This window comes from Natator depressus, chromosome 7, assembly GCF_965152275.1.
Source record: "Natator depressus isolate rNatDep1 chromosome 7, rNatDep2.hap1, whole genome shotgun sequence".
Lineage (NCBI taxonomy): Eukaryota > Metazoa > Chordata > Testudines > Cheloniidae > Natator > Natator depressus.
The window spans coordinates 42,523,187-42,549,257 of NC_134240.1; the positions used below are offsets into that span (position 1 = coordinate 42,523,187).

At 41.3% G+C, this 26,071-nt stretch overlaps 1 protein-coding gene across 1 annotated transcript in view; it reads left to right on the plus strand.

Annotated features, from left to right (window-relative positions):
* The window catches only part of LOC141990707 (inter-alpha-trypsin inhibitor heavy chain H3-like), a 62,552-nt gene that overhangs the window by 25,890 nt on the left and 10,591 nt on the right, over positions 1-26,071 (plus strand). Inside the window, exons 5-15 of the mRNA XM_074958236.1 lie at positions 2,246-2,408; positions 4,312-4,422; positions 6,291-6,416; positions 6,633-6,749; positions 10,376-10,544; positions 11,445-11,570; positions 12,079-12,260; positions 14,867-15,052; positions 16,096-16,235; positions 22,461-22,606; positions 24,033-24,074. Coding sequence (XP_074814337.1) covers positions 2,246-2,408; positions 4,312-4,422; positions 6,291-6,416; positions 6,633-6,749; positions 10,376-10,544; positions 11,445-11,570; positions 12,079-12,260; positions 14,867-15,052; positions 16,096-16,235; positions 22,461-22,606; positions 24,033-24,074 — 1,508 coding nt within the window. The remainder of the gene's footprint in view (positions 1-2,245; positions 2,409-4,311; positions 4,423-6,290; positions 6,417-6,632; positions 6,750-10,375; positions 10,545-11,444; positions 11,571-12,078; positions 12,261-14,866; positions 15,053-16,095; positions 16,236-22,460; positions 22,607-24,032; positions 24,075-26,071) is intronic.

A 26,071-nucleotide genomic window follows, 5' to 3' on the forward strand; every position in this document is an offset into this window, starting at 1 on the left:
GTGTTATTTACTCCTTCACATAACACAAGAACTCAGGGTCTCCAACGAAATGAATAGGCAGCAGGTTTAAAACAAAAGGAAGTACTTCTTCACACAATGCACAGTCAACCTGTGGAATTCGTTGCCAGAGGATGTTAAGGCCAAAACTATAACCGGGTTCAAAAAAAGAACTAGATAAGTTCCTGGAGGATAGGTCCACCAGTGGCTGCTCAGGGATGCAATCCTATACTCTGAGTGTCCCTAGCATCTGTTTGCCAGAAGCTGGGAGTGTAAGACAGGGAATGGATCACTTGATGATTGCCTGTTCTGTTCATTTCCTCTGAAGCACCTTGACCACTGTCAGAAAACTGGATACTGCACTAGATGGACCATTGGTCTGACCCAATGTGGCCGTTCTTATATTATCATCTATTTCTGCAGTGAAGGCAAAGCCTGAGTACCTTCGTGTAGTGCTTTAAGTGATGTGACTGGTACCTGTCACTGCTGGAGAAGTAGTTTGCTGCTCTCCAAGAACCTCATAGCTTTTCACCATATATTTAAGTCATACAGACTGACATACAGCAACAGAGTCTAACGTTAAGAAGATTCTCTGGTTTCCCTATCTAGACACAGAGTGGGTGTGACATAGGGCAGCATCAGTGAAAGCTTCTCCACATTGTTCCATCGATGTTTCAACTCTGTCATGAAGCAACCACCTCTTAGATTCATAGATACTAAGGTCAGAAGGGACCATTATGATCATCTAGTCTGACCTCCTGCACAACGCAGGCCACAGAATCTCATCCACCCACTCCTGCGAAAAACCTCTCACCTATGTCTGAGCTATTGATGTCCTCAAATCGTGGTTTAAAGACTTCAAGGAGCAGAGACTCCTCCAACAAGTGACCCGTGCCCCATGCTACAGAGGAAGGCGAAAAACCTCCAGGGCCTCTTCCAATCTGCCCTGGAGGAAAATTCTTTCCCGACCCCAAATATGGCGATCAGCTAAACCCTGAGCATATGGGCAAGATTCACCAGCCAGATTCCCAGGAAAGAATTTTCTGTAGTAACTCAGATCCCACCCCATCTAACATCCCATCACAGGCCATTGGGCCTATTTACCATGAATATTTAAAGATCAATTAATTACCAAAATCATGTTATCCCATCATACCATCTCCTCCATAAACTTATCGAGTTTAATCTTAAAGCCAGATTGATCTTTTGCCCCCACTGCTTCCCTTGGAAGGCTATTCCAAAACTTGACTCCTCTGATGGTTAGAAACCTTCATCTAATTTCAAGTCTAAATGACCAGTTTATATCTTGTCGAGGTAGCTCAGTTTCCATAATTATTTAATCCTTGATGCCTGAAAAGAGGCCGCTAAATCTAGTGTGAGTTTTTGTGACATGGACATGTGTCCACTAACAACTAGGCTAATGCAACCGCCCCCTTTACACAGAGCACCAAAGAGCTATTGATTTCAAAATGGACTTTTGGTTACTACCACCCACTTGAGCCAAATTCAAATCAATATCCTAGGGCAATGGTTCTCAACCAGGGGTATGTGTACCCCTGGAGATACACAGAGGTCTTCTGGCGGTACATTAACTCATCTAGATATTTGCCTAGTTTTACAACAGGCTACGTAAAAATCACTAGCAAAGTCAGTACAAACTAAAATTTCATACAGACAAAATGAAAAAGTGAGCACTTTGTCAATAATAGCGTGCTGAGACACTTTTTTGTATTTTTATGTCTGATTTTATAAGCAAGTATGTTTTAAGTGAGGTGAAACTTGGGGATGCACAAGACAAATCTGACTCCTGAAAGGGGTACATAGTCTGGCAAGGTTGAGAACCACTGTCCTAGGGTGAAGCCTCTAACTGCTGGATCCTGTGAGATGCTGAGCACCCTCAACCCCTACTGACTGCAATGCACCTATTAGGATGAAGCTCCAAATTCTCAGTGCTTTCTAGTTCACACTATGAAATCTCTCTTAATTAGCTGGCAAATCCAAGTTACTTTCAAGGAATGTCTAGTCAAAATACCTACTGCTGTGTAGATCAGAATTGAAACTGTAGTTTTAGGCATGTTAAAAACTATAAGAGCATTACATTTATATTGATTCTTAAAACAAGTGAAACCAGGGAAAAGATTTAATGGTTGTTGTGTGACAGCAATTTCTTATTGATAAGAAAAAGCATCCAGCGGTTTGTTATATTGGTGTTTTTCTGATTTGTAGTTATATTGCTTAACATTTCCAGGGCCTCTGGGAGAAAAACTGAAAAGTTCACTGTTTCAGTCAACATTGCAGCAGCCAGCAAAGTCACTTTTGAGCTCACCTATGAGGAGCTCTTGAAACGGCACTTGGGAAAATATGAGATGTTGATTAAAGTAAAACCGAAACAGCTAGTCAAACAATTTCAGGTAAATTGCTCTGGGATTTCATTTATATTCAGCAGCATTTATACAGAGCAGTTAAAAACTCTAGCAGAAATAGTGGGCGAAGAAGGGCACTGCTCCTAGGTAATGCCAGCTAAGTGTATATTTATATCTTAAGCTGTGTGCTCCAGGAGATAAATCCATTTACCATGAGTACAAGAACAGATAACCAATGTTTCAGTTGTCTGAACAGCCTTTATTAAAGGCTTTCTGTTCATTTTTTTCCACAGCTGTTGCAAAACAATATAAACAGGAAGTTATTGTAATGCACTTGATCATGCATGTGATCAAGGTTCCCTCCTGTGGCTGGCCCCAGTGATTATACAGCATGCTGTGTTTGCTTAAGTTTGATTTATACTGACAACTGGGATGGCCACACTTTATGCTGATGATTCCACAGCAATTGCACCCAACCATTACAACATCCAGAACCATGCTGTCAATTCACAGGGGCATGATACCAGGCTTAATTTGCACATGAATTATCATATATTTTAAAATCAATAATTGCAGCCACAATATTTGCAGGTATCTCTGATCCTTGACAGAAGTCCAAGTATCTATTAATATCTATCTCTTTAATAGAAAATGCTTGTTCATTAACACTCAGTGGATTTTAGAGTAGCAACCGTGTTAGTCTGTATTCGCAAAAAGAAAAGGAGGGCTTGTGGCACCTTAGAGACTAACCAATTTATTTGAGCATAAGCTTTTGTGAGCTACAGCTCACTTCATCGGATGTATGCTGTGGAAAATACAGTGGGGAGATTTATATACATAGAGAACATGAAACAATGGGTGTTACCATACACGCTGTAAGGAGAGTGATCACTTAAGGTGAGCTATTACCACCAGGAGAGCGGGGGGACCTTTTGTAGTGATAATCAAGATGGGCCATTTCCAGCAGTTGATAAGAACGTCTGAGGAACGGGGGGGGGGGGCGGGGGGGGAATAAACATGGGGAAATCGTTTTACTTTGTGTAATGACCCATCCACTCCCAGTCTCTATTCAAGCCTAAGTTAATTGTATCCAGTTTGCAAATTAATTCCAATTCAGCAGTCTCTCGTTGGAGTCTGTTTTTGTCAGTGGATTGAAGCTGCATTGAATCAGCTATGGGTTGTATTTCTGTCCTGGTCCAGTTGCTGGTGAAGTTGGGATGGGAAAGATGCTGTCCCTTCTTATTCTTGGCCTGTTAGCCAAGAGTTTTCTGTGTGGGCCATGCAACCCAAAAAATATCCCTGACCATCAGTTAACTGAGAAGGGACCCAGCCCTCCTCAAGTCTTCTTTTAGAACGGGAGAGTGGAAGAGGCTTTCCCCAGATGCCCTCTCTCCACTGCTCTAGCTGACACATATCTATATATCTGTACATATATATGGTAGTTGGGCACAGAGGTGTAGACGCTGCTTTGAGGAGGAGTTGCGGTTTGACAGCTGCATAAGCACTAAATCAGTGGTGCCAAAATTTTTCCTCTCACACCCCCCCCTTACCAGGAATGGAATGTGGCCATGCCCCCAAGCCAAGGGCCAGGAGCAGGGGCCAGGAGTCCCGGTCAGGTGGCACTCCCTCCCTACCCTTGTGTGGGGTCTGGCCCGGGCCCTGCCATGCCCCTCTAGTGGGGCACACCCCACAGTTTGGGGACCACTGCACTAAATAGCTGCCTCAAAGGCCGTTATTGGGACTGGCATAAGCAGCTGCAGTGCCCAGACAGCCCACTCAGCTCCTGAAAGCTCTGCTCACGGGCTCCACCATCATCCTGACTTTGCCCCCTTACAAACTCCCCTGGTCTGACCACAGAGTTTCTCGTGCTGAACATCCTTTACACACCACCTGCTCTGTGACTCCACCCTCCAATGTCTGGCCTACTAATTGTTTTCACAAAATATTTCAGATTGAGGCAAACATCTTTGAGCCAGAAGGTATCAGTGAGCTAGAAGCACTTGGATCATTTATCAACAATGACTTGACTCAGACCATTGAAAAATCTTTCTCTGGAAAAAAGGTATAACTATTACTCACCTTAATGAAGAATACATGGTGTTAACCTGGTTGAGACGCTGCACTTTTTTCATGAGAATAATAAACTCCGATGCCATCCCTAGAAATGCAGAACCTAACTGATGAGTTATCACTGGCTTCTCCTCTGGATTCATTTGCTCTAAAAGTACTTTTGCTTTTTGCATCTGTACCAGTCTGGCCAGAAGCAAAACAAGCAATCCAATGACTGCTTAGGGCCCTGCACAGGTTTGCATCTTTTAGGTCAGCCTGACCTACTCCCTTGAGCAAGGAATTGAGAGGAAGCAATTGATAGCCTGATTTACTTACACACAAATATGGACACACACACACACCAGAAAGTTGCAAGTCTTGTCTGAAGCCATTCAAAGCATGAGACTAGCCTTGACTATATGCAAGAAAAATCAAACTATACATCTGTTGTGTCCTTTGCTCTTTACACAACATACATAATCTGAAGGAAGCACAGAGGCATGGTGGGGTCCAAATAACCATGTCTATTAAGTGCATATAACACTCAAGCCCTCACGACATATATACATTGCTGCTGCCGGAAGGTTCTGGTGGCTTCTGAAACATGGAAGACAAGGAGGACTAGAAGAAGATTTCACAAATTATTTAGGGGGATGCAACCTAATTTTTATACATCACAATACCTCAAAACTGTGTTTTTCCCAAGATACATTTGAAGTTGTTGCCTTGTAGTGGAGACAAGCATGATACAGTGATCCAAACACAGGATGTCTAGGTAGGAGGATGGGATATGTGGCATATCTTTTGGTGGATTACTGTTTTGGAGAGGTGGCTCTCTTGCTTTTATTATTGGTAGCCCGTGAAAACTTATCTGTACATTACAAGCCTAGAGTATTGTATTGCAGTAATAAATTGCAGTCATGTCTAAGTCTTAAAGTGATGAGTCGTGCTGCGTCTGCATTGAATAAATTACAAAGAAGAAGGCAAGTATTGTTACGAATTACACCTGGTAGGACACGCACACAACTGCTGCGAATTATACCTTGTAGGACACGCACACAAATGCTACGAATTACACCTGGTAGGACACGCACACAAATGCTGCGAATTATACCTGATAGGATACGCACACAAATGCTACGAATTACACCTGGTAGGACACGCACATCAATGCTGCGAATTATACCTGATAGGTCACGCACAGTTCGAATCTAGGCTGAGGCACATAAACAAAGTCCACAACTGCAGAGTTCCCAAAAGACACTAAGTTTATTACGCTCGAGCGTGGTGCCCCCCTGCTAGCCAGGAGGGGACCCTGAATACAGATTATACAAAGGTTATATACTTTTTAGCAAAGCATGTTGCCCTCGTGCATCGGAAACCTTAGCCAATAAACAAACCCTTGTCTTATCTACCACCTATCCCTGCTTGGTGCATTCCTCGTGCTATACCAGTATGTTAATTACACAGCATGGTCCTAAAGCCATGCATCAGTAACCTTTATTATTAGGATGGGAGGCCTCACATCAAGGCCAAGAGACAGGGAGTTAGAGACTGACAAAAAACAGATACTGGGAGTCAAGGCAGGCTGGAGACAAGGAGGAGGATTTTCACAGGGATTCAGTATCTAAGGATCACTCCTCCTGGTGTATGATGTGCTGGCATTTAAACAATGGTGGGCCCCAAACCAAAATGGAGTCACATGTGCTAACTTTTCCTTAACAGTATATATGATGATTATGACAAATATTCAGTATTTACATATCTTACTGGATACGGTAGTTGGATATATTTTAGGAAATTATGTGGTAGAAAAATATATTTAACTTTTTTTTTCCTGTAATTTTATAAAATTTTGAATTCTAACCTACTGCTTTTCAGGGCCATGTGTCTTTCAAGCCAACTATTGATCAACAGCGAACCTGTGAGAACTGCTTGACATCTTTCTTGGATGGAGATTTTACTATAAAATATGATGTGAAAAGAGACTCTCCAGGCAATTTACAGGTAAATTCAATGGTGATTTGGGGAAGGGAAGGGTTTTAAAGCCCTAATCCTGCAAAGATTTTCACACACTAACTTTTCACACATGAGAGTCCTATTGAGTTCACATGTGTAATGTTAATTACATGTTTAAGTCTTTTCGGGTCAGCTCCTACATTTTGAGCAGGTGATATACACAGGCTGCATGTTCTCATGTGCATCATGTTCTTTGTTTTTCAGATTATCAGTGGATACTTTGTGCATTTTTTTGCACCTGCGAATCTCCCCAGGGTGCCCAAGAATGTGATTTTTGTAATAGACATTAGTCAATCAATGTTGGGTCAAAAAATGGAACAGGTAACTTACTAGAAACTTGAGCATAAAAAAGGATGCTCCTTGGCACAGCACATTTTCTTTAAATAAAATAAGCAGGATTAATCAATTTCAAACAAAGTTGCAGAGTTTATTTTTATTACTTAAGAGTTATCTGTGAGGACTGCTTGCAGATGTTCTTTCCTGTAGGGGCAAGGTTGCGGAAGATTGGCGAGGAGCTAAGTGGTGGACTGAGTACGTGACTGGATGTAAGCAGAGGATGCAGGCAGTTTCAATGAACTTTGTCTGACAGACCCTGCCAAAAGATATTGTAGCATAGCTCAGCATATTTTTGCCTGTAAACCAGTCAGTTTATGTAATAAGCATAAATCATACATGTAAGAATGTAACTGGCTGTTGACCCCATGTAACCCCGAGATAAGAGCGGAGAATATAGCGCCACAGAGGACTCCCCACGGTGGAGTCCTGCCTAGTCAGCTGTCCCCTGCAGCCCCTCCGCATATCCTAGGGGCTCCCCGCGCAGATTGGAGCATAAGTTCTTCCTTCAATAAAGCATAGTTTACTATTCTTAGGCCTGAGTGTCCTCCTTTCGCTGGTATCTTCCCGCCCAGCCCTTACAGGCACGTTTCCCAACCTCATTCATAAACAACCAGTAAGTACTTCACTATCACTCAAAATGCCATAAAGCTCTTTTAGCGTCCAGCACGCAACTGTTGGCTTAGGTTGTTCTATTATACTCTGCTTCACCTCCAGTTGGCTAAGCAACTGTATCATGGTAATAAATCCTAACACGACAAAACACTAGCTGAGGTTGCACAGATGGGTGTAAATTCTACTCCAGTTTTAAAAATCACCTGCGTTGACAGAAGAATTCTGAAATGAAAAGAGGCATTTTATGTGCTCCTTATATCTTTACCCAGAATGCTCTTCCAATCTAGGATTAACTCCGTAATTAATACTTTCCAGCCCTCAGCCATTTCATAACTGTGGTCTGGGATCAGAACTTTGGCAACAAACTGAATTGGGCTGTGGTACAGGCATGCTGACTGCATTCATGTCTATGCTCTGCAAGCCTGAACTGCATGGATATTCTTTTCCAGTTTTAGCCATTTTATATCTTTCTGTCTGAATTCCTCTTTAGGCCCATGCTAACATTCTGGATATAGTGTAAGGTTTGCCTTATTTTGCTGAGGCATTTGGGAAGGAGCTAGAAAGAACATAAGATAAGGTGTTTGATCATCTGGGAGTTGTAATATAGTGGACTCATGTTGGGAATGAATTATTGTTGCAGGCACTGGAGTTGAGCAGTTCAGTGTCATGGTTGGATGTGTTTGTCATTATTGCAAGAGGCATTCAGAGCAGGGAATGAACACTCCTAGCACATGTGTAAAAACTGAAATAAATACATACATTGTAATACCAGGCTAGTGCTAGAACTGGTTGGGAATTTTTCAGCAAAATGTTTTTCATTGTAAACTGCTTATTCATGTAACCTGCAACTTTCCACAGGAAAAGGTTGGTCTCGACAAATTTCCTATTCTGAAAAAAACTTGGAAATGTTTTGAAATTGTCAAAACTTCCTGTTTTTGAAACGTGAGGCTTCTTTTTTGGTTCAAAATTTCAGTTAATTTATAGTAAAAATAAATAATTAAAATGATTTTGATTGGCCTTTTTAAGTTGGAACATTTTGACATTATAGATATTAAACATTTTGACTGGCCGAAACCAAAGGTTTTTTTTCTCAGCTTATTGGTTTGTGAACATTTGAGATTTTGACTTTCTGTCACAATTTGGAACAGGAAAATTTTTCTAAATCTCAAAAATGTTCTCGGGATGGGAAAACTATTTCTCATCCAGCTCTAATTGTTACACAGTGATGTTTGCTTCTAACAGGTAGACCAGTTTCTGTGCTGTGTATGTGGGTATGTATATGTCTCTTTTGTGGCAATTTTTATAAATATTATTACATACAAAAATTATATTACAAAAACATTATTTAGTTTGCAAAATCAAGTATATGATGGGAAATGCTAGTTTATGGTCCCTGTGCAACATAATTCCTACTCTTACCCTCTCGTGTGTTCATTCTGTGCACTGAATTAATAAGGGGTCAGATGGAAAAGCAGTCTGTGATCATGCCATTAAAGACTAGATCATAATGCATATGCACAATGGGGCAGAATTAAGGCTGCACAAACCATGGTAAATTTAGCATTTCCTAGCTTCAGAACGTTGGACTTTGCAACCTAACTAGCACAGATTTTTAAATGTAATTTTCTAGATTTTGTAAAGAAAAACAGTAAAAACAAATCTGATTAAGTTAATCTGTAATGTCCCCCTATGCATAATCATCAGGGTTTGAACACTGAATCTGCAGCATTGCAGCACAAATTTATACCACATGAACTAGGAGACTAACTGTTTTAGCTGGCAGCCGCAGAATGCTGTGATCCCATAAGCAGGGAATAGGCTGCTGGGACCATGTTCTGGATCTGGATGGGTGGCTGAGGTGGGGAGACCAGCTCAGTCCTTTCTTTTCTTCCCCAACCCCCTGTAGTTTGGGGAACTCCTGCCCCATATGGTGCCCAAAGAGTTGGCGGATGGACTGCTAGGGCCATTTGCTGGGTCTGGAGAGAATATGGTTGGGAGAAGAGGAACCTGGTCAAGCTCTTCCCCCCTCATCCCCCTGTCTTCTCCCCCTACCACCACCTCTGCTACAGCTGCTCTGGCAGTTTGCAGAGTTTCTTGTACAGTGTGGGAACCATGGGCCCACCTTTTTATAATGGTCAGATATTATTTTGGCAGGCTGCCAAAATTTTCATGAGGATTGCAATTGAGAGAAGGGAAATGACTATTTTCAACAGTTTATAATTAAGGGTACATCTTCACTGCAGAGCTAGCTTAGCCCACATGAGCAGCATCTGGGTTAACCTAATCCATGTCTGAGCAGCCACAGGCTGCAAAACCGTACCTGAGCTACTGGGTCCTCACTGGTACTGCACTACCCCTTGTCTGTCGCTAGGACTGCTGGAGATATGCCCCATCGTTCTTTGTGCTGCAGGAAGCTGAGCCGCTCTATGATTCTTTCCCAGTGAATTGTGCAAAAACTTGTCTGTCCTGAGCACATGGAGGGAATTGTGGGAAGGTATTGGAGGATTATTAGCACTCAAGTGGTTTAGCCTGCATCCTCACTGCAAAGTGAGGATGAGTGAAAGCGGCATCCAGACTCTAACCTATACCCCAGCCGGGCCAGCTAGCCCAGGTTTAAAGCACCATGAAACTTGGGTGAGAGGTCTTTGTATATGGATGGGAGGGTGTCGGGGGAATATGGGGTAATACTGAGGTAAGAGCCCGGGTTAACTCTGTAGTGAAGACATGCCTTAAGATACCTAAATGGAATGTCATGAGACCAGTGAAAGGCATCTCTCTAGCCTGAACACTGTTTCCCTGCCAAATTGCAAAGTTCTGTGGCAAACAATGGAGGCAGTAGAGCATCTCAAAAAAAGATTGCAAGAATATCTTATTATGGAAAGCATCAGGTAATTTAAGTATAGGGGTTGTTATGAGCTGTCTCAATAATAAAATATGAACACGCTTCAGATTTCATGTTCTCATTTGTTTCTCTTAACAGTGATTATTATTTGTTCTAGACAAAGGAAGCACTGCTCAAAATATTGGATGATGTCAAAGAGAATGACCACTTCAACTTTATCTTGTTTAATAACAGGATAATACCCTGGAAGGAATACTTAGTCAAGGCTACCTTAGAGAATTTGAAGGAAGCACAGAAGTTTGTTCAATCCATAAAAGCCACAGGATGTAAATATCACTAAATTTTAACATATCTTTCTCTAAAAAAAATTTCATAATAAATACTTTGCACTTACATCTTTCCTCCAAGGATCTCAAATAGGGGCATGATGAAACCATATTTTCACATAACAAAAAATTGGTGTCACTCTTTGGCAAACAATGAATATGAATAAAAGGAAATGGAAGATGTATTTGCTGGTGGACAATTGACTCCAGCAGAAGAGAACAGGAAGGGATCTCTGGGTCTGAGGAAGGTGGTAAGAAAGAATCTGGCCAAAGATTGGGCATGGGAATAGGGTCTGGAGCCACAGAGGGCTTGTGAGTGAGTCATGAGCAGAAAGGAGTAGGAGGATTGGGCTGAGCTGGTGTTAGGTGAATGACTGCAGCATGTAATGGTGGCAGAAGGGATCCCAGCCAACAGGATGGAACAAAGAGGGATCTACAGCATTGTTCAAATGTTCTAAGGGGTTTGTAAAAAGCTAAGTATTTAGCATGATTAAAATTATACAATGAGCCAAATTGAAATGGCTACAACCATTAGCACAGTCGTATGATAAACCTCAATGCTACTGCACATATTGGTTTCCTGTTAGGAGCTTACCTTTCAAAGACATGCGCAGTAAACATGAAGAAAGCAATTGCAGGAGTAACCTGATTGCTCCCTCGTTTGATCTGAAGTTGCTGAGGGCCACAGCACCCCGTGCTAATATAAAACCACTCTGCATAATTTTTCTGTCTGTGCTACTGTCACATGGCTGTGAATAGAAGCAGTCAACAGTATCCTTCACTCCTAGAGAGGCCTGTAGGCTGTTGGTAGGCTTGAAACATTCTGGACTGACGCATAGTGGAACACTTATACACTTGTACTTACTCTTGTTCTGTTTTCTGTGGTCATGTCTTTTGCAGCGACAAATATAAATGATGCTTTAATAAGAACAGTTGAAATGATGAATGAAGCTCACAAAGAGAAGGTTTTGCCTGAGAGAAGCTCCTCTACAGTTATAATGCTGACTGATGGGAATCCCACTAGTGGTGAGTGTTCATAGTTATGCTGCCTGTGGGCATCCCACCGTTGGTTGGAGCATCTGTAACTGCATCCCTGTGATCAGTCGGGTGCCACTCCTAAGGAGTGACCAGAAAGCAAAGAACCCATACAGTGACCATAAAAATTATTTAGGGCAGCTATTCACTCCTATTCTGCTGAAGTTTGTCTATCTGGTTGAACCTTGAGACTATTTCTGGAAGGTTTAAAACATTATGGTATCTCTCATTTTTAATTGTCTTTATTTTAATTAGCAACTTTAACTGGTTTCCAAGTTAAAATCAGAAAAAATTGAACCAATCAAAAAATAAAGCCAGAACCATAGCAACTGCAGTTGGGACTTACCTGTAATATCTCTCCTCTCTAGGCTTGTACTTTATCTATGCTAATTTTTTTGTGCATGTATTTTAACCACATAATAGTATTTTTCTAAACGTGCTCTTTAAAGGGAAAGACTCTTCTCCATAAAATTTAATTGCTTTCTGTGCTTTAATGCAGGAGAATTGAACCAGGGAAAAATTCAAGAGAATGTGAAAAATGCCATTCAAGGAAGATATTCCTTATATAACCTTGCCTTTGGCTATGATATGGATTATAATTTTTTAGAGAAGATGGCACTGGAGAACAATGGATTGACTCGCCGTATCTATGAGGATTCTGATTCAGCCTTGCAGCTACAGGTAGGAAGAAATATAATCACCCTAGCCACCAACTCTTACAGATATTAGAATTACCTAATGTACTTTGATGATGTACTTTTTCCAGCATAGCTAACAAGTGATATTAGTAAACAAAGACATGCTTTGTTAATGGTATCAAACAAATATATAGTGGGGAAACTTCTAAGAATGAGTTTTAAAACTTGAGCATAAGAAATAAGACTAAAAATATTTTTTCTGGTTATTCAGAAGTGGTGTTGAATTCCATTTTGTTTAGGATGTTAAACTGCACCCATCACCAGGCCTGGTTTATTACCCACCGAGTCTCTTCAGGGTGCTCGGCCATTAAAAACACAGCTCAGCAGTGCATCATGAGGAGAAGTTTGTGTCTTATGGGTGGAGGATTATAGATACGGGTTTTCACCACTAGTTTTAAACTCTCACTGGCTGGCCACAGTGATTTTGCATTGAGCTGTACAGTTGTATTTTCCTAGCCAAATACCTTCTGCTACTTCCTTTTAGTGCCTAGGAAGACTTCTGACAATTTTTGAAGCATAGGTCTGTTAACTCAGAGTGTGAATTGAAGGGGACCTGGTGGAGTCTTATTCCCCTTATTAAAATAAAAAGTATGTAATACATGTGGATGAAGGCAGAAGAGAAAGGGGAGTTCCCTTTGTTAAATGTTCACCATCCAAAGTCATGTTCACTGTAAAAGAATGAGACATTTAATCCAAAGCTTGTCTTTCTCTCCAACAGATGTTGGTCCTATAAAAGGTATTTCCCCACCCGCCTTGTCTCCCTAATCCCATGGACAGATCATTTTTTTTATAACGCAACATTGTATTATCTTCTTGGTTCAGTATCCTGAGCGTGATAGAGAACATTATAGCCCAATACTATAAAGTGCTGAGAATAACATGAAAGTACTGATCAACTCTCATTAAATTCAGTGAGAGATATTAATGCACTTAGCAATTGTCAGTATAATAACTCCCTAACTATGAAGCAATCACACCTCCTACTTGATCTATGTGTTTTACCCATATAAAGAATTTACAGTTGAACTCCAGTTTTAGGTACATTGATCTTATGAACGCCTGGTGATATGAACCATTTTTCTGCAGTTGAAATAATCATCTTTCTGCCACCGAATGTGACTTCAGTCCTTTAGCCAACGTTCAAGTGGCTGTACAGGTTTGAAGAGACTGAGATTTGGTGCCAATAAATAAATAAGTCAGGCACGCTGTATGCATTTGTTACCACTCATTATTGGTAACAGTTTGGGTGTGTGGGAGGGGGCTCAGGGCTAAGGCAGGGGATTAGGGTGTGGGGCGGCACTTACCTCGGGGGGGGGGCTCCCCAGCTCCCACAGGCAGGTCCCCGCAGCTCCTATGTGGAGGGGACAGGGGGCTCCGCACGCACAGGCACCACCCCCACAGCTCCCATTGGCTGCGGTTCCCAGCCAATGGGAGTTGTGGAGCTGGCACTTGTGGCGGGAGCTGTGCGCAGAGCTCCTAGGAGCTGCAGAGACGGGCTGGTCAGAGTTGGGTAGGGAGCCTGCCAGCCTCACCAACCCTCCCACAGCACCAGCGGGGGTCTCAGGCTGCGTGCCACTGCCTGCTCCCCTGCCCCAAAACTAGCAGGGGTCTCAAGTCATGCTTCACCACACACTTCCCAACCAGCACCTGCAGGGGTTCTGGGCCACCCCTCCCCCAACACCCGCGGTGCCTCCGGACCGCCCCCCATCCCAAGTTTTAGTTAGGGGTATATAGTAAAAGTCATGGACAGGTCATGGACCATGAATTTTTGTTTATTGCCCGTGACCTGTCCATGACTTTTACTAAAAATATCTGTGACTAAAATATAGTCTTACTCGTTATGTACACTATCATTGAAGGATTGATAAATTAATTTATGCACCACATCCAATTTTATTTTTCAGAAGTTCAATTTTAGGAACTCAGTCTCCATTTACTTAATTAAAGGGGGTTTAAACTGGATTTACTAAACTAAACTAAAGATTTACACTTGTTAATTGAGCGGGGGGGGGGGGAGGGAGGAGGTTAATGGGAACTGTCTGGTAGTAAAGAGGTAGCCAGATTGTTGCCCACATCAGATATGCACACTACACTATAGTGCTCATCTTTGATAGGGAGATGTGGCTGTGGAAAGTAGTAAAAAAAAAAACAATAAAACATTCTTCATATATAGATCTCCAAGTGCTTTACAAAGGGGTAAGCCTTATTTATCTTCATTATCCAAAACAGGGAAACTGAGGTACAGAAGCTACATGGATTAGAGAGGGTCACAGATTTTGGGACTCCTGGTCTGGTTCTCTATCCACTAGAACACACTGCCTTCTAATGTAACATTTTCAACATGCAGTTTTTGAATTCATATAAGCAGCCTGGCCAATCGATTCAAAATGGAAATTTGTATGCTGGGACAATTTCTTTCTGCAGGCTATACCTCCACAGAATAAAAGAGAGCAAATTAGGTATAGCTTTCAGACTCTTGGCTAGCTCCTAATGCAGCCCTTTGTTAGGCAAAATCTGAATGCCTGTGCGGTACCAGATAGTACGGACACTTTTATTTATTTGGATTTGATCCCTTTTTTCCCCTTACAGAGTTTTTATGATGAAGTGGCCAATCCCATGCTTCGAGCAGTGCAACTCCACTACCCTATCAATGCAACATCTGAATTAACTCAGAACAATTTCAATCATTATTATGATGGCTCTGAAATCGTGGTGGCTGGACGTATTATAGACAATGACCTCAACAGCTTTACTGCTGATGTGAAAGCTCAAGGTGTAAGTATTGGTTCTGCTGGGTGTTTATTTTAAGCCTGTTTTATAAAATGTCAAGGCTTGAGTCATGCCAGAAAAATCTTGCAGAAAACATAAAAACAAATAAGAAGACTCTACATCCCCACTCTATAAATGGAATGTGTGTGACATATTTCAGTGGTCCTACTTATGGATAGTGGTTGCATAATCACCACTAAAAAAATAAGTTTGACATCCAACATACAGTTAATGGGTAAACTTGCAAAAATACCTAACTTATCTAAAAGTTTAAGTCTCTTTGAAAGTAAATGACATTTTTTTCTTTTGAAATGTTTACCAGCTGGCACAATGGTAGACAGTCTATCAAATGGCTCCTGTTACACTGATTTATGTCTCTCTACATGTGGTGGATTGCCAGTGCCATCACTTCCTCACTGAAAAATAAATCAATGTTATTTGATCTGATAGATGAGTTCTAGCTCTCACCAAACATCCCATAGTGGTAGTTTAGTGTTTCAGTACTTTTGGGAAGTGATAACTCAAAAGCATCCCAGTATGAATGAGCTACTATGAATTAGCGAAAAGGAGATTAAATCTTCATGCTCTTGCATGCCATTGATTGAAAAGGAAGTCTGAGTATCCAGTTAAATATCTCAGTAACCCCATTGTTTCATATTTGATCTAAATTAAGTGTATTATTGCTGCATTACCCTTGTATTACCAAATGTGGTAACACTGAGGTGCACTTGGCTGCTACTGTAATTGAACAGGGGTTAATAAAAATACAGAGGTGTCCCAGAATATGTATGTTAGTGTCAGAGCATGGCATGTGTCCAAGCAGAGGTACCCAAAGCCCCACCAAAATTTCTTGTATTATTTTTCACAATTACAGACTAATTTCTTTATCTGACTGTATCACATCAGTGTAATTAATTGAAAGTTATTAGAGACCATTTGTTAGTTGCTGCATTTCTGTATGTAAAAAATGCATCCCTAATTGAAATACCTTTACGCGGTGGTGAGATCATTTACATTTTTGTAAACAGCAGATTCTCAATTTCTAACAGGCAAACAATGATGTGACATTTACTGAACAAGTAGATATTGAAGAAACGGCTAAAGCTCTCCACGACCAGGAATACATATTTGGTGATTACATTGAGAGGCTTTGGGCCTATCTAACCATCCAACAATTACTGGAAAAACGGTAACTAAGTATAAAAATGTATACAGTTAAAATCGCTTTGTGTGTTGGTAGTGGTCAAAGCTTGTTACTATCAGATAACTGTTGGTTGACGTGATACGAGTTGCTTCAGTTCCCAGTAGACATGTACCCACATCATGAAATCCACTAAAGCATGTCAATCTCAGGAGAAGGGCCAAAGGACTAAATGGGCCATGGAAACTGAACAATTCTCTCCTCTCTTGAAATGGTCCATTCAAATCAGAGCTTTGGAACATTTGAAGGACAGCATAGGAAATCGTACACTTGTGCTGACACTTGTACCCTATAACTTCTGTGGATAAATAGAACACTTCAGGCTTTCAATCTGCCACCTTTCACCAGCACTTAAATTCTTCCTAAATAAAATGACAAGGAACCCTCCTGTCCACCACCCCGCTTCCCTCCCACACACATCTTTGACCATCACTGATTTGCTCTGCGTTCCAGTGGAAATGGACTTGGATCATTTTATTCCTCTTTATGTGGGACAAATTCTGCCTGACTGTGTGCATATAATTCATTTTTAATCATAGTGATAGTAGGCCAGGCATGAGAGTCCTGAATCTCCCCTTCCCTTCCCTTTTTTTTTTTTTTTGCCCCCACCCCACCCCTCTCAGTTTCAGTGCTTTATTTCCATCCCCCATAGCTGTCAAGTGGCGCTAAAGATTGGCACAACTCCACACAGATCAGGGGCATAAGTGAATGGAGCAACTTGGGCCTTGTAATCTGGGGTCTGAGTAGTTAGGGGAGGGTGCCTGGCATCAACATGCACCTTCATGAAGGCCGCCATTGTTCTCCTGTTTTGGAACCTCCCTTTCCTGTACACATGCATTGTGTAATCATCACTATCTTTGGGGAGTTGGAAGATAGCCCCTGAGTTCCATTAATACCATTCCTCATCCTATAGTGTTCAGCACATACCCTTCCCTGCTCATCCCTTCCCCTCTGCAATTTCCTATTCCCTACTGACTCTAAGAATGAGGGACTAAATCTAGATAGAAACTCAAAGCAGCTCTAGATCTCCCTATATATTATTGCATATGCCTAACTCAGATTCTGAATTATATACTATATATGCTACAATTATAGCAGCAATGTCTTTGCTTATTAATCTTCTAAAGGCAAGCAACTTATTCCTTTTAGAATAGACTCAGGTTAGAATTTAAATAAATTATTTTGTCACTCAATGGCTTTAGGAATCCTGAATACAATAAATATTTTTTTGTTATAGATGATCAGGCTTGATCATTTTTCTTTATCCTAGAATGCTTTCCCTCTAAAGTCAGTATTTAAGGGAAACTACTGGCTCATGGGGCCCTTATTAACTCAGGTGAACAATGCCACAGAAGCCAAATGCATGATAAACATGCAGGTCTATATTCTACTTTACATCACTTCATGGTTTAGAAAATGAGAGTGTAGAATGAATGGAATAGCACTAATCAAACAAGAACCAGTGTAGTAACATTAGATACCTATGTATAAAACAGACTGATAATGGAACATGTGGTATTGTTTTACATGTATTTTTAAATGTTGTTGCAGAAAAACTCTTGTAAATAGATCAATTGCATGTGCTTTTTACCTATATATATATATATATTTAATTCAGAGTGAGTCTTTCTATTCAGGTTAAGAACTGCATAAAAAAGACCCAATAGACTTTATTTTAAATAAGCTGTTAGACATATACAACCAACAGCCCACTAGAAAATGCAAAGAAATACTAATTTTTATAGGAAACTCATTTTTACAGAGTATCATCTACTGATAGTCTGTAAAGTACTCTCTGGTGCATGCGTGTGTGTGTAGTACTGTCCTCTACTGGACTTTAGGCTATAACCTCTCCATTGCAACACATAAAAATATTGTTATTACTTGACTATGGATGGGTTGGCATTGGACCGAACTTTAATCTGCACTCACATGAGTTGATACTAACTCAAAGTGTTGCATCCAACTCAGGGGAATTTTATATTCGATCTCATCTTGACAAATAAAGAGGAACTTATCACAGAACTCAAAATACATGGTAAATTAGATAAAAGTGATCATGACTTGATTACATTTGTTATGTGCAAATAGAATAACATCTAAGCCAGTAATATACATACTTGGTGCTTTAAAGGGACCATTTTCACAAAGCTGAAAACAATTATGAGCCAAATCAATGGAGAGAGAGAATTTAAACAGAAAAATGTGAATGATAATTGAGGTCTCTTTTAGAACATTTTACTAGATTACTAGCTGTCTCAAAAGCCACAAACCCACAGTCAAGAAAGAAGGTCACGCTGCCTATTGGAAAATTGGAAAATTGTCAAAAATGCAGAAAAATCAGAAGTGGTCAATAATTATATTTGTTCTGTACCTGTGGAAAAACACAGATGATGTATGCATATCAAGTGATGAAACACTTTCCATTCCAGCACTAACTCAAGAGGATATTAAACAGCAGCTACTAAAGCTAGACACTTTAAAATCAGCATGTCAGGATAGCTTGCAACAGAGAGCTTTAAAAGAGCTTTCCGAGGAGCTCTCCGGATTGTTAATGTTGTTTTTCAATGTCTTGGAACACTGGTGAAGTTCCAGAGTACTGGGGAAAAGCTCACGCTGTGCCAATATTTAAACAAGACAAACCGAGTAATTAAAGGTCTGTCAGCCTGATGTTGTGCTGGGCAAAAAATGATGAACATGGGGCTTAATTAATAAAGAATTAAAGGAGGGTGATAAAATGTATGCGGTTAACATATTTTTATGAAAAACAGATCTTGTCAAATTAACTTGATTTTTTATAAGATTGCAAGTTTGTTACAACACAATATTTTGATTAAGAAACTAGAATGATCCAAAATCAGCAAGGCCCACATTATAATTGATTAAAAACGAGTTTGCTGATAGGTCTCAAAATGGAATTGTAAATGGGGAACCATCATCAAGTGGGTGTGTTTCTAATGGGGTCCTGCAGGGATGAGTCCTTGGCCCTACGCTCCTGAACATTTTTATTAGTGACCTGGAAGAAAACATAAAATCATCACTGATAAAGTTTCCAGATGATGTAAAGATTGGGGGAGTGATAAACGATGAAAAGAGCAGTCTCCTGATACAGAGAGGTGCGACACAGAGAGGTCTGGATCTCTTGATAAGCTGGGCATAAGCAAACAATATGTGTTTTAATAAAGCCAAATGTAAGGTCATACATCAAGGAACAAAAACTGTAGGCCATGCTTACAGGATGGGTGAAAGCAGTGGCTGTGAAAAGGATTTGGAGATCATGGTGGATAATCAGCAGAACATGAGCTCCCAGTGCAACACTGTGGCCTTGCTAATGCAATCCTTGAATATATAAAGGAGTAGGAAGGTTATTTCACCTGTGGATGTGGCATTGGTGCAACCACTGCTGGAATACTGTGTCCAGGTCTGGTGTCCATAGTTCAAGAAGGATGTTGATTTATTGGGAAAGGTTCAGAGAAAGAGCACAAGAATACTTAAAGGATTAGAAAACATACCTTGAGTGATAGACTCAAGGAGCTCAATCTATTTAGCTTCACACAGAGACAGCTAAGGAATGACTTGATTACAGTCTATAAGTACCTGCACGTGGAACAGAAATTTGATAATAAAGGGCTCTTCAATCTAGCAGACAAAGGTATGACAAGATCCTATGGCTGGAAGTTGAAGCTAGACAAATTCCAACTAGAAATAAGGTGAAAATTTTTAACAATGAGGACTACTTACCAAGACTATTGGTGGACTGTCCATCGCTGCAAATTTAAAATCAAGATTGGATGTTTTTCTAAAAGACATTCTCCAGTTCAAACAGGAATTAATGCAGGGAAGTACTATGGCCTGTGTTCAGCAGGAGATCAGACTGGATCACAATTGTTCCTTATGGCCTTATTAAAGTATGAATCCCTATACAGTACTTAATGTAACTTAATCTTGAAGTTATATTGATAGGACACCGACAGCCTCTGGTGAATTCAGGAAAAATAGACACACCTGGTCTTCTGCCAAATTAGAGGTGACATCTGCTCATTGTAGAGAGATTTGGCTGGTTTTAATCATATCTGCCTTAATATACATGGTTTCCCCATTCCTGCCTGATCTACTTGTGCTGCCCTTTTAACATCCAATGTTTTTACAGCCTAAGGTTGAGAGTTGTACACACATGCGATAAGTGTGGTTGATGGTTGTATGTAGGTGGCCATATATTAGGAGTTATAAGCAGAGGCAGTCTGCGTATTTTGGGGAAGGGCTAGCATGGTGATTTTTTTTTGTCCCTGATGCCAAAACTGAGGAGCCAACATATCCAAAACACAAAGGCCATCTCTGAGTTAAAAGGTTTACGAACAAAACTGTCTATTGATAGTTATCACTATACAATCAGCCAAAGGCATCCTATCCAAAATGTGATGTTTAAACAAAAAGGGAAAAAAAATACATTGGAAAACTCAATAGGTGCTGGTTGCTTTGGTCCCTGCACTGGAAAATTCAGACAGGGATCTTTTTCACCACTAAAAGACAGTGGTAACTACTATTAAAATACAAATACACAGAATTGTTTACTTGAGCATTGGGTGCTGAGACTTGCTGAACAAAAAGTTTTGTAATACTTCATAAGATCCAAATAATATTTCTAACAATAATATTTAAAGCAATAAGACATAACCAATGAATGAAAAAGACAGAATCTAAGTTCAGTGGTTTTTGGCTGATTACAGAAGAGAATGTTGCTATTGTAAGCAGGGGAATAGTCCCGCTATTGTGGGGAACTTTCCTGGCTTCTGCACTACCCCGGTGAAGTGGGCTAGCGAAAGGATCTGAGTCCTCGCTCCCACTTCCTTTACCCAGTGGCCTCCCTGCCCTTGAGGACTCCCCTTCCACTCTCCTGTCTGGCTGAGTCCTCGTAACCCCAACAAGGCTGGGCCCACGATTCCTGGGGGGCTCGACCCCCAACCCTGCTGTGGTCACCTAGGACAGGGGCTAGGGTGTCCCCACTCCGGGGTACTCTCTCTGCACTGGGCACTTCTCTGACCCACTAACCATTACATACAATTTAAAGCAAATGCAAGTTATTTAATCAACAATTAATTTTTTAAAAAATAAGGAAAAATGGGAAAGGTTAAAGGAAACACATCAACCCGCTCTGTGGCAGGGAACAGCACAAACAGTGTCTCTGGGATGTCAGGGCCATTCACAGTCTGTTCCCTGTAAGTCCCAGGCCGCCTTCTCAGGCTCTGGCTGTGCTGTAGGGATGCTGTGGGTTGGACACTTGCTCTGGTGGTGGCCAGACGCTCTCAGGCTCTAAGTGGTAGGACCCTTCTTCCCAGTGTTGCCCCCGCCCTGTCAGGGTTACGATCCAAGCCTGGCCTGCAGAGCCTCTTGGCTGAGGCGTCTCCCCGTGCTGGGCCCGCTGCCCAGGGTTCCCCTCACTCTCCCCAGCTTCTCACCGCTCCCAGCTCCGGACTGCTCCAGCCCCAGCTCCATCACTCTGTCTTTGCACTGCTGCTGCTGCTCTGCCTCCAGCTCCCTGGGCTGCTTCTTTGGCCCCTCTGCCTCTGGTTGCTGCAGCTCTGCTCCCAGGACAGGTCTGATCTGCAGGCTGCTTCTGTGACTCTGCTCCCAGCACTGACCTGCTTCGTGGGCTGCTTTTCTGGCCCCTCTGGCTCTGGTTGCAGCAGCTCTGCTCCCAGGGCAAGTCTGCTCTCTCTGGGCTGTGCCTCTGGCTTTGGGGCTGCAGCTCTGCTCCCAGGACAGGGTCTGCTCTCTCTGGGCTGCTTTTCTGGTCCCTCTGGATCTGGCACAGCTCTGCTCCCCAGCTCAGCTCAGGCCCCTGCTTTCTCCTTAGCTCGGCCCCACTCTGTCTGACCCCGGCAATTCCAGCTCACAGGGAGGACAAGAGCTCCCTGGCCTCCTGACTCCCTGATTAGCCTGCCCGCCCTGTCATTCAGGCTGACCTGGAGCATTGGCCTCTCCCCATTGTTCCTGGGGGCTGTCAGTCTCAGGGTCCGGATTCCCCATTGACTCTTCCCCCTTTTTAGTACTGTGTGCTAGCAACTAAAACACCCCCACTGAATGGTAGTAAGGGAGCAACAGACCCCTTACACTATTATGCAGAAAAATATAATGCAGTGTTTAATGTCTTGACTTTGTAGAAAGTTTCTAAAAAGGTGCAAGCTGCTGTTCTGATTCTCTTCCTGCATTCAGCATTTCAGCTCAAGAAGAAAAACGGAAGAATCTTGCAGCAGAAGCCCTGGAGCTCTCGCTAAAATATACATTTGTGACTCCCCTCACATCCATGGTGGTAACAAAACCAGAAGATAAAGCTACAATTGCTGATAAACCAGTAGAAGGTAGAGACATTTTCATAGTTTTGCTTCACAATCTAATCAGAGATCATTTATCTAGAGCTGGTGGGATAAGTCATTGTGAATAAATTATCTGATGTATTTAATCTTATTTTATGTTTACTAATCATTTAAACAAAGCCTGATTTCTGCAAATGTATTAACTATTCACAGGTTTTCAAGTAATAATATAAGCAAACAAATTTGGGGCTATGGGTTGTTTGTCACTTTTATAGTCACTAGCATAAGGTGCTTTTGAAAATTTACACGCGAGTGACTTCTGAGCCCAAGTCCCACTGGGTTTCAATGGGACTTAGAATCCTAAATCATTAGGGGCTTTTGAAAACTTTGCTCCAGTGTGTGACTGGTATTGTTCCTCATCACTGACTGGATGATTGAAGCTGTTGAAGCAGGAGAAACAGAGAATAATGTACTTCCTGTATGAATTTTCAGACTGAATAATCGTAGACTCTCAGATTTTAAGCCCTGAAGGAACAATTAGTTGACTTAGTCTCACCTTCTGTACCTTGTAACATAAGGCTTAGACTTTTACCCAGTTATCCCTGTACTGAGTCCAATAACTTGTTTGACTAAAGACTATCTTCCAGAAAGGCGTCTCGAAGACATCAAGAGATTGTGAGACTTGTAATAAAATCATGAGAGTTCGCAACACTGAAAATTTTCCCTGCAACTGTCTTGCTGTATGATATATGACAAATCTTTATTGCAAGTACTAACCATAACTTGACACAACCACTTCCACAGTATCTTAACCACTATTCTTTTAAGTCCCATGTGTTATGGAGTAGATGGGTACAAATTAGCTTATCCTACTCCGTATTGTCTGTGATTATACAACTGAAATTTTATACCATAACACTGATTTTTTTACATATATTGTGTGAACAACCCTTATCTTTTATTCTTCCTTTGCAAAGTCACCTTTGAAGGATCCCCCCAAAACACCTTTGTGTTAGAGAGTGAGAATCATGTGAAATAATGTACACTGAAGACTTTCTGAAGAAGGGAAAACTTTTACTGTCTTTTTAATTCTGTTCAGAGCTAAGTGAGGCAATTAAAAAAGAAATGGGATATCCAGGATTTTAGTATCTTAAATGTAGTTAGGGCATCTAAGGTTGTGATGGTGAATATCTTTCCTCTTTATCCTAGCAACTTGAACTGTTATGAAAAAATGCTTTTCATCAACAGAGCTCCTTGAAATAGTACTGAAAATGGTTTAAACAGTAATGTAGACAAGACAAAATTATATGCACTACCATTTCAGAAAGCATGTTTGAAGCTTGTAAGGGGTGTGGTGGTGGGGGGAAACTATTTAAAACTTCAGAAGATGCTAGTTTAAAATCATTTTGATTCATCTAACATTTCTTTTTATTTTCTTCCCCCCCCCCCCCCCCCCGGCCCAATCTGTCAGATACTTCTATTCAGTATAGTTACCCTTCAAGGGCAAACTCTGGTAAGTTGTCCTTTTTTAAAACATACGTATAAACCATACACGGGTCTCCTTTTTGCAAGAACAAATTTGTGATGTCATCACAATGCTCTTAAGAGAAAGTTAATGTTACCTGGGGTGTAGGTATTGTGAAAATGAATTCAAGTTAATGTTGATACCAGTAACATAAGAACTTTTCAATATGAATGAAGGCACAATAAAACCATTATCAAAACTATAGGAATAATGTGTGCTTATGTAATTTATAAGTGTTTAGATACCAAAGATAGAGATGTTAATGGGAAATAAAAGCAAACACTTCAAGACAACATATAACACACTAGCTGTACTGTGTAATGTAATTCATGTAGCTTGAAGTGCTATTCTAAAGTGACTGTGCAAAATGACACCATTTTACTTAACATAATTGTTCCTATGGTGTATTCAGAGCCATATCTACCCTCTTTGGTAACAAAAAAATAAGGTTTTATTGTTTTTACTCCTGTTAGCCATGGAGAGTCAAAACAGCTACAAAAGTCAGCTGCTGATTCTATTTCAGCTTGTGCAAACTCAACAGAATGTGTCAGTAAGTTTCAATGTAACAGTTATGCGACACGACTGAAGACAGTGGGGTTGTGCAGGTATCACTAAGTGCAGAAAAGGACCTAGGGGTTACAGTGGATGAGAAGCTGGATATGAGTCAATAGTGTGCCCTTGTTGCCAAGAAGGCCAGTGGCATTTTGGGATGTATAAGTAGGTGCATCGCCAGTAGATCAAAGGACGTGATCATTCCCCTCTATTCGGCATTGGTGAGGCCTCATCTGGAGTACTGTGTCCAGTTTTGGGCCCCACACTACAAGAAGGATGTGGAAAAATTGGAGAGAGTCCAGCGGAGGGCAACAAAAAAATTATTAGGGGGCTGGAGCACATGACTTATGAGGAGAGGCTGAGGGAACTGGGATTATTTAGTCTGCAGAAGAGACAAATGATGGGGGATTTCATAGCTGCTTTCAACTACCTGAAAGGGGATTCCAAAGAGGATGGATCTAGACTGTTTTCAGTGGTACCAGGTGACAGAACAAGGAGTAATGGTCTCAAGTTGCAGTGGGGGAGGTTTAGGTTGGATATTAGAAAAAACTTTTTAGTAGGAGGGTGGTGAAGCACTGGAATGCGTTACCTAGGGAGGTGGTGGAATCTCCTTCCTTAGAGGTTTTTAAGGTCAGACTTGACAAAGCCCTGGCTGGGATGATTTAGTTGGGGATTGGTCCTGCTTTGAGCAGGGGGTTGGACTAGATGACCTCCTGAGGTCCCTTCCAACCCTGATATTCTACGATTCTATGTTTGGAAGTCGGGGTTTCACATGAGAAACTGACAGTCTAATTTTTTTGGCAAAATCAAAAGATACTTAAGTTGAAAAGAACTGTGCTTGACTCTCAGATCTCAGGTTGACATTGCAAATCTGGCAATTAGAAAATACATCGTTCTCTTTGTAAGCTGTAGACCCTTGATTTGGAATCACTAGAACATGTTAAACATGAATGTCATTTTTACAGGCAAGTACATTTTAAGAACAGAACCACATTTTAGTCTCAGATCCTACCTCATTTTCACTGGTAATCACTATGTTAGACGTCCAATCGCCATTAACCTTTTTGGTGAACACCACAACAAAAAAGTCATTTAGCACTTCTGCCATTTCCATATTTTCAGTTGTTGTCTCTCTGATGGGTTCCCCTTGGGGTGCCACCTGGAACTGGGGTACCACTGAGCCCCCCTGACCACCAGTCTGGGCTCCCTTTACACTGTACTGCTGTGACCAGCCTACCAAGCCCTCTCCCAGGCTCCAGCCTGCACTTTTGCCACAACACATACAGGTAGGGACAGACCCAGCTGCATTACATACAGACAGGTTCTTTAACCAGTCCCTGCATTGGAAGGCACAGCTAGAGCACCTCCCAGTTCCTAAGGCACATACCTCCTCTCTGGAGTGTAAACCCAACATTATAACATCTTGCACTGCA